The sequence below is a fragment of the Suricata suricatta genome, chromosome 7 (assembly GCF_006229205.1).
Source record: "Suricata suricatta isolate VVHF042 chromosome 7, meerkat_22Aug2017_6uvM2_HiC, whole genome shotgun sequence".
NCBI classification, from domain to species: domain Eukaryota; kingdom Metazoa; phylum Chordata; class Mammalia; order Carnivora; family Herpestidae; genus Suricata; species Suricata suricatta.
In genome coordinates, this window is record NC_043706.1 from 39,045,297 (window position 1) to 39,054,541 (window position 9,245).

Consider the following 9,245-nt stretch of genomic DNA (forward strand, 5'->3'; position numbering starts at 1 on the left):
GTGTGGAGTCGGATGGATGGTTGAATTCAGGCTTCCTGGGATGAGAAAGATACAGTCTCTGGGAATGTAAGAATGTGGTCGGAAAAGGACCAGGGAGCCTGTATGTACACAGGGCTATATGTACTTGTACAGTTTAATGTAGGAGGGGGTTCCTGATAGCTGCTCAGGACTTGTCTTGGAAGCCCACAAACTCTGTTCTTATACACTAACTATCCATGGTGTGATTGGAGCCTCTCAGTTGTGATGACCAAGTGCAGTGCGCAGCATGGATAACTGTACACAGCAGTCTTGTCAAAAGCCCACAGTCAGTTCAGCTCTGGCAGAGGAACCAGCTCTATCTCATATGCATCTCAATTCCATGTCTGAGGGCAGGATCCAAAAATGGTGAGAACCCATTGAAAACAGGAGAAGAAGGGAATGGAGGTCACAGGATCAGAACAGCCTCTGGCTAGCCACCTACTCTGTCCTGGTAAGAAGGGATAATGAGGTTACAAAATGGGTAAGAAAATCCTCTCACCTATCAGCTCAAGGTTGTAATCCCGGGCCTCTGCTTCCCTAAGCTTTGTTCTATTTTCACTATTCCTTCCTAGGAGCAGTCCCCATTGGCTGCAAGGGTTTAGTGGGGACTTAGCACCACTTCTCTGGCATCTCCTGCACTCGGCCGTGGGGTTGCACAGCCCCCTGTTACCTTTGTCCCTCCACTCACCTCTTCCCAACATTGCCCTGTGCCGTCTGATTCATCAGACCTTCTTTGCTCAGCTCCGGAGGACTCGGGCCTGTGAGCAAGGAGGGCCAAGTGTTAGAGAGCCGAGCCATCATAGTGCAGGGACAGCAGGGACCAGGTTCTGTCTACCTTGGGTGCCGGCCACAGGAAGAGTCCAAGAGATGGGCAACATGATGGACGGCAAGTCGGCGGAGGAGCTGAGCAGCACCGAGTGCCACCAGTGGTACAAGAAGTTCATGACCGAGTGCCCCTCCGGCCAGCTCACCCTCTATGAGTTCCGCCAGTTCTTCGGCCTCAAGAACCTGAGCCCGTCCACCAGCCAGTATGTGGAGCAGATGTTTGAGACCTTCGATTTCAACAAAGTGAGCAGAGAGGCTTGGGGGTGGGGATGGGTGGGTGCTGGAGGGCCGCCCTGGGAGGCCCCGCCAGTGCAGGGCTGGGAGGAACAGGTGCCAGAACGTGGAGTCTGCTGGAGGAGGGGTCATGCTTCTCTGTGTATCTGGGGCTATGTTAGGGAGTCCATTGATCTAATGTTCATTGAGCACCTACTGTGTGTCAGGCACTGGGGACTCAGAAATGAACCAGAGCCTTCCCTGGACTCTCACTTTCCAGGGGAAGACAGAGGGGTGCACAGGTTAGTGTAACCAGAGGCCCAATCCAATGGCTTCCTCTCAATTTACTCCAAAACAAGTGTGAACATTTATAAGACAGTCATCCAGCACCTGCTGAGTGCTGGGTGCTACACTGGCGCTTTTGCCCAGGCCCTTAGAGGCTCACAGGCTGCAGGAGGAGGAGGAGGAGTGGAGAGGTGAGGGCACTGTGATAAGTCTGCAGCTCTGGCTGGCTTGGCACAGGCAGGCCCGCGTTACCTGGGTCACCCCTGATGCTCTGGGGACAGGCAAGTCTTGCCTGGTTGCTGGGACGAGGGCTTCTCCCAACTTCAAAATGTCCAATGACCTCAGTTCACCTTCTCTCAAGTGGGCCTGAAGGTCTGCACGGTGGTCAAACTGTAATCTCCCCAAGTAATCACTGGGGGTCCCAATCAGCTAGAGGGGGGTGCTGGGTACAGTGAGGTGGGGCCCTTGGCTTCCATCAGCTGGGTGGCCTTGCGCCCAAGATCTACCCCCTACGCTCTGCTCGTTGACTTGCATTTGCCATGGATGTCGAGAGCATGAGTTAAGATATTTGTTGGCATCGAGAGCAAATCTTCCATTTATTTGGAGCAATTCAGTCAAGATGCAGTGGGAGGAGAATCCAGATCAACAAACCTGTCTCCCCACCCTGGCTGGACCCCTGACCCCCGGCGCTCAGGGGAAGCATGAGGATGTGATGTTGCTCTGATGTGTGTCTACTGCAAGCCAGGAGAGGCTGCCCAGAACTTTCCCAGCCCCCGTCACTGCCCAGAGGGTCCAAACACCATGGTGGACAGGGCTTCTAAGGACAGCTGGGGCTCAGAGGCTATTTAAAACTCACTAATATTTAGGGTTAAGGGACCAAAGCAGATTATGGGCTTTGAGTCTCGACCTCAAGGGCAGCATCCTGGTGCCTACTGGCTTTCCTGAAGGGGGTGCGGGGGGAGCAGAGCACTGGAGCTTGTGGAGATCAGAAGGGAAGGCATAGGCATGCTGGACCCCCCAGATGCTCCAGGAGAAGGAATGATTCCTGAACAGGAGGGAGAAGAGTCAGTGGCTGAACCTCAACATCTTACACCTAAAAACACCGAATTATCTCGACTTCTCACTTGTAAAAAGACCCTTTGGGTCAAGACACATCTCCCAAAGGATACTCTGAAATCACATATATGACACCAGGGAGGGACAACTCATCAACCCTGTATTTTGCAAGCACCACCTCTACTGTCCCAAACCTGACTTCCTTGATTATGCCGTGCACACCTTCACCTTAGGGTCTTTGTGATGCCTGGGACCCTCATCCTCCAGAATTCTGCTTGGCTCACACCTTTCCCTGTTAGAAGTCTCTGTTCAAATGTCTCCTTCCCACTGACACTTGCCCTGAGTTCCTGATGAAACCCTAGTTAACCAGGACTAGCCCCTACCCTGCATTTCCTGTGCCACCTTCCTTCCCCCGCACCCCACCCCCCAGAGCATCTCATCTTCTAATACTGATTCTTAATAACATGCAGCCACTATGTTTGTTGTGTGTCCCCTGCTGGAATGTGAACTCCATGAGGGCAGGCAGTTTTGTCTGGCTGACTCACTGCTTATCTCCAGCACCTAGAACAGTGCCTGGACCATGGTAGGCACTTAACAAATATTTGTTATATGAGTGAATGAGTCAATGCACAATCATGAGTTCTATGGGCTAATTGCATATTTTACAATATACATAGATTTAAATACATAATTATTAAAATGAAGAGCATCTCTGTAACACCTAAAGGGCTTTGCATACATCAACGGTGTAAATCACACTTGGGGCAATATCGCCTTCTACCCGTTGTCATGAACACAGAGTAGTGTATCAGGTTGGGTGAGAGATGGTGCACCAGAGTGTGTGCTAAGTTAAACAGGGTGTGCAAACGAGGGCCTATGGACCTATTTTTATAAGTGAGGTTTTATAAGAAGATGCCACACTCACTTGTTTACCTATTGCCCAAACTGAACGATTTGCTCTCTGGTCCTTTATAGAAAAAGTCTGCCAGCCCCTGGGTAGAAGGCAGTTGTATCTCAGCGTTCTGTGCTGGGTGGGCGGGGCCAGGGGTGCCACAGGGTGAGTGGGGAGTGTGATCTTGGCCATAAACAGGTACCCTGCTTACTTCAAAGTTTTGCCTGGGCTTGGCCACGCCTAGCAATCAAGCAGGTGCACACAAATTGATGTAAATCTTCACTCCGGCGTCTGAGCACTGGGTAGGATTTAGGAGGTCCAGTTTCTAGGCCAAGTTTGGCCATTCATTGGTTGTTGGTCTAACCCCACCTCTCAACTTTAGCTTTCATCTGGAAATGGGGACAAAAATCCCAGCTCCCGGGGTGGGGTGAGATTCAATGAGTAACGCTAATGAAAATACTCAGCATGAGAGGCACTAGGAAGAAGTTAGTATGACTGTAGTAGTGTGACTGAATCTAACCCAGACCACAGTGTTGAAAATGTGCAGTCATTCCCAGCTTCAAGTGGAGGAACCTCCCGAGACGCAGAGACACCCTGCGCTTGTCCAAGGCCACACCTCTCCTAAGACGTCAGTTAGGTCTTTCAGGCACAAGAGCCCATACTTTTCTTATTCTTCTTTCTTTACCAATGTTTATTTATTTCTAATTTGATTAATTGACTGATGTTTTAAAAATTTACATCCAAGTTAGTTAGCATATAGTGCAATAATGATTTCAAGAGTAGGTTCCAGTGATTCACCCCCTAGATATAACACCCAATAAATGTGTTCTTTAATGCCTCTGCCCATGTAGCCCATCCCCCACCCAGAACCCCATCAGCACCCCTCTGTTTGCCCTCTGTATTTAAGAGTCTCTTATGTTTGGTCTCCCTCCCTGTTTTTATATTATTTTTGCTTCCCTTCCCTTATGTTCATCTGTTTTGTCTCTTAAATTCCACATATGTGTGAAGGCATATGACATTTCTCTTTCTCTGACTAATTTCGCTTAGCATAATACCCTCTAGTTCCATCCATGTTGGTGCAGATGGCGAGATTTATTCTTTTTGATCACTGAGTAATACTCCACTATATATATACCACATCTTCTTTATCCATTCATCTTTTGACAAACATTTGGGCTCTTTCCATACTTTGGCGATTGTCGATAGCACTGCTATAAACATTGGGGTGCACGTGCCCCTTTGAAACAGCACCCCTGTATCCCTTGGATAAATACCTAGTACTGCAATTGCTGGGTCGTAGGGTAGTTCTATTTCTAACTTTTTGAGGAACCTCTGTACTGTTTTCCAGAGTGAGAGCCCATACTTTTCCATTGCTTCTTTATAGCCCCATTAGTTCACGGTAAACATTTCCCACAGTCTGGAGAGATAAAAAGTGGAAAGCGAAGGATCTTCACCCCGTGTCCTCTTGCCCAGGGGAAGCCTCCTTGGCTGTTTGCTTGCTTCTCTGAGCACTGTGGCATGGGTGTGTGTGTGTGTGTGTGTGTGTGTGTGTGTGTGTGTTTGCTCGTTCTGTTCTGAGGATAGCCCTGAGGGGTGGGGTGGGCAAAAATGGGATGCGCTAAAGGCGTATGTGAAAGCCTATTAACACAGGAAAGCACCTTGTAGATGTTCGCCACGATCATGACACCCACTGTGGGGCTCTGGCTCATCAAGGTCTCATCCGAGGCCCATTGCTGGCACAGAGCCAGGAGATCTCAGTGTCCATCCTGCCCAGCCTCTGCCATATCTTTAATAACAACGCTCTAGCCTCTGCTTGCTCGTTTTCAGTGACAGGGAGCTCATTACTGCACAAGGCTGTCCCTGTCCACCATGGACTAATCTGCCTGTTAGAGTTCTTCCCGCTGACCCCAAATATGCTGCTGGGTAACTTCCCGGTCCCAGAGCCAGGGTTGTGAGTAAGTGGAGGAACAGAGGCTGGACTCCAAGTTCACAGGCTCTGAGTCCTAGAGCTCAGCCTTTCTGCAAAACGCCAGCTTCCCTCTCCCAGTCTCACGGGGCTTGGCGGTGAGATGGGCAGAGGCAGTCCTGTGTTCCCTGCTTCCCTGACCCCACTGGAGTGGCCTGTGAAATCTGGAGGGACCCTGGAGAAATTCTGCAGGCATGTCTTGTGCCATCCTCTCCCATGGTCAATCCCCCTGGGACTCAAGAGGACACCGCCTTTCCTGGGGAAGCCTCCTGAGCCTCTCCTCTGGCCTCTCCCCTGGTGGTTGTCCAAGCAGAGTTGTGTGCTTGTTCTGTGATTCCGTAACGTCCTGTCCAGATGCGCTGCCGTTACATCGTGATGGCATCGTGACCTCCTTATAAAAACAATCATAGGAAGGGTAGTGACAGTAATAGTGAATATTTACTGAGTGTTTACTATTTGCTAGGCAGTGTTGTGTGCTTTCGACACATAAACTCATTTAATCCCTCCACAGCCCCACAGAGGCGGCTACTATTGTAATTATTATAGGTGAGGAAATCAAGGACCATTAAGTCCTTTGTCCCAGATTCCACAGCTTTGAGAGGGTGAAGCCAGGATTCAAACCTGCGCCCCCAACACTGCACTCCCATCTGCACCGGGTTCCTGTCTTACTGAGTTCTGAAGCCTCTATCACAGTGTGTAGAAGGTGCTCAGTAAAGTTCAAGGATAAAGGGAAGAACGAGAAGAGTGCTCTTTGCCTCCGCATCTACCTCCTGCTCTCTCTCCAGCTCTGAAAAACGCAGCCAAACTACATCCTTTGGGTTTGGTTTCTCTTCTCCCTCATTTGGCAACTGGAAGGGTTCAGGTCTGAGAATCACATGGGAACAGCCAGTGACCGCCAGCACCGAAATGCCAGGGAAGAGGAGGCACCACCGAGGACACCAACCAGGGGCTGGTTTAGGGGAGGGAGCCCCTGGGGTAGGCGGAGTGGGCTGCCCAGAGGTCAGGGACAGACGGGGCAGACCCGGAAGGAAAGGAAGGGCGAGGGGCTTGGGCGGCTCAGCTTCTCCTGGGGCCTCCGTGGAGCGGACTCAAGGCATCCGCGCCTCTCGCCCAGGACGGCTACATTGACTTCATGGAATACGTGGCGGCGCTCAGCCTGGTCCTCAAGGGGAAGGTGGAACAGAAGCTGCGCTGGTACTTCAAGCTCTACGACGTTGATGGCAACGGATGCATCGACAGGGACGAGCTTCTCACCATCATCCGGGTAACTTCAGGTGCAGAGGGCCAGGCCCGGGGCCGGGGTGGGGCCGGTGGCCCTGGGAGGCCAGGACCGGAGCAGTCAGCCCGAGGGTGGGCGAGTTGGGACTTCAGCAGACAGAACTGCAATCTCAGAAAGGGACAGGATTGGCACTGAGGGTCGGAGGGTGGGGGTGGGGGCAGCTGTGGCCTTCACCAGCTGCGTGACCTGGGCCATGTGCCATCCACTCTCTGAACCTCTGTTTTTTCCATCTGTACCAAGAGGCGAACTTCTAAATCCCAGCGCTGCCTCTGGCGCCCAGTGTGTTGCTTGGGCAGAGACGGAACAAGGACAGGGAGCCTCACTTCTTTTTCTCTGCAGGCCATCCGGGCCATTAACCCCTGCAGCGACATGACCATGAGCGCGGAAGAGTTCACCAATACAGTGTTCGCCAAGATTGATGTCAATGGGGATGGTGAGGAGGCCGGGACAAGGGGGCCGCCAGGGCAGAGGCGCGGGAGGGGAGAGGGAGGCCACAGCCCCCAGCTGCCCCTGCCCCAAGAGTTGGATATTAGGGCTCCGTGGTCCGGACTGTGGACTTTGGCTCCTTTGCCAGCTCCCCTCACAGCACTTCCCCTAACATTTGGCTCGGTCCCCCTTGCAAGACTCCAGGTCCCCGCACAATGGTGCCAGGGACGCGTGAGCACCTCCTCCCCGTGACTCCCTGTCTCTCTGCCCCAGGGGAGCTCTCCCTGGAGGAGTTCATCGAGGGCGTCCAGAAGGACCAGATGCTCCTGGACACGCTGACGCGGAGCCTGGACCTCACCCGCATCGTGCGCAGGCTCCAGAACGGCGAGCTCGAGGAGGCGGAGGAAGAGGCTGGGGCCGGCGGCGGGGAGACTGAGGCAGCCGGCTGAGCCCATCGCCCCGCTGCTTCCGTTCCGGGGACGGGTTGGCGTGTTGGCGCCTGGGGTCCTCACTGTTGTCTTACTAGATGCAGGCTCCTGAACTCAAAGCTCAGCCCGCCCGTCTGGGGTGCAGGGCGGCGGCAGAGGGGCTGGGGCGGGAGTCCGGAAGGATGGTCCCTGAACCCTGAGCAGGACTCAGCGGGTAGTGACTGTCCCCTGCTGGGCGGCCCGCGGGACGTCCCTAGCTTCTGCTTTTCCCACCGAGCTTCTCCCTGGAGTCCCACTCCTGTCTAGACCAGGGAGCTCTGACGCAGAGCCGGGCTTTCACCGACTCTGATTGAATCCTACAGACCCGGTGGCCAAAGCGTCCACATGGGTGCTGCGATCACACACTGAACCCCGCACCCCGGAACCCCGGAGTCTACTTGTGTGGTGCGTTGTGTTCCTCCCTTCCCCAAGCATTTACTGAACACCTTCTTTGCATGAATGCTAGATAATAGACATGCCAAGAAGAAGGTAGTTCTTCCCCCTAAGGAACTAACAGGCTAAGCATCATTATAATAAAATAAGCTAAGAGAAGTTATGGCACTGTAGAAAGTCCTCATTTACCCAGAGGAAATCTGTATCTATTCAGAAGTGACTGCCCAATAAATACCCTCTCTTCCCCTGCTGGCCCTGCAGTGGCACCAGATGCCACGTGGTTTCCCACAGCTCTGCGGCTCATAGCCTGTGGTGAGTGTCCTGACCGTCCCTCATCTAACCTAACTTCCCTCTTGATGCTGTGACACCAATTGGGAAGAGGGGCAGTCTGTGACGGGTGGGCGCCATTCCCATTCTTTGCACACCCCAACTTTAGGAATTCCTGTCCCAGAGCTTGGGGAGAGATACAGGCTGGAGGAGTTGTGATCATGTTTTCTAAAATGCTCTTTCTTCTGGGCTTTGCGTCTTCCTTTCAATGCTCGGTGTGGGGGGGGGAGTACAAGGAGTGAGTAAAAATCCGAGGGTAGGAGAGAGAAAACAAAGGGCAAGCGGAACGAGGCTCCAGCTTGCAGAGAGCCCCCCGACCGCAAGGGAGAGCCCCACCCATCACTTTGAGCCTCCCCAGCCTGGGGAGTCAGCCAGGGCCTGAGCACAGACGTGGATGGAGGGAAGATGGAGATAGTGTCATGGGCAGCCTGGGAAAAAAAGGGAGTTGACATTTCTGCTTCTCTTGGTGGCTGCCTCTTGGGACATCCTGAAGGGGGGAGGGGGGAAAGGTGTTTGAACAGAATTAGGACATTTCCCCAACATCAGTCATATACCGCCGTCATGACTTAGGGACTTACCTGTGTCCCACCTGGATTACTATTATTTTTTAATCAACCCTTTTTATCTAAAATTTATTTCTAAAGGAAACCTTAAATGAATAGCAGACCTATGAAATCACAGTTCAGTAGGTGAGTTTTATTTTTCGTCCATCAACATAAAAACATCTATTCGAACGAGTTCCTCAGTCCCCCTCTTCAACCAGAGTGACTCCCTTTAAATCTAGTTTGTCCACTGGGGTTGCCTATAGAGTTTGTACAACAAAATAATTCCACATCTATAAAAAATAATGATCTGAACACTGCCTGTTCCATCGGACCTGCTCACTGATGAGATAATTGAGGTTAGGGAGGCAGGAATGTGTCTCGGGTCACAGAGCAGCTGGAGGCAAAGCCGGGCCTACAGTCAGTTCTCCCCAGAGACGGAGAGAGGTTTCTGCATCCTTCAAGGAGACACATCCCATCAGGCTTGTGGTGGGAATCCTGGCAAGGGGGTGGGAGGTCGGGAGGTGGGGGACGGAGAGGTGGGGGTGGGTGTGGT

At 52.4% G+C, this 9,245-nt stretch overlaps 1 protein-coding gene across 1 annotated transcript; it reads left to right on the forward strand.

The window, feature by feature from the left end:
* The first annotated feature begins 885 nt into the window (after nt 1–885).
* Nucleotides 886–7,409, forward strand: GUCA1A (guanylate cyclase activator 1A). The gene is made up of 4 exons (XM_029945616.1): nt 886–1,086; nt 6,370–6,519; nt 6,874–6,967; nt 7,234–7,409. Exons 1-4 carry the CDS (start codon nt 886–888, stop codon nt 7,407–7,409), a joined length of 621 nt encoding a protein of 206 aa, XP_029801476.1.
* The last annotated feature ends 1,836 nt before the right edge of the window (nt 7,410–9,245 follow it).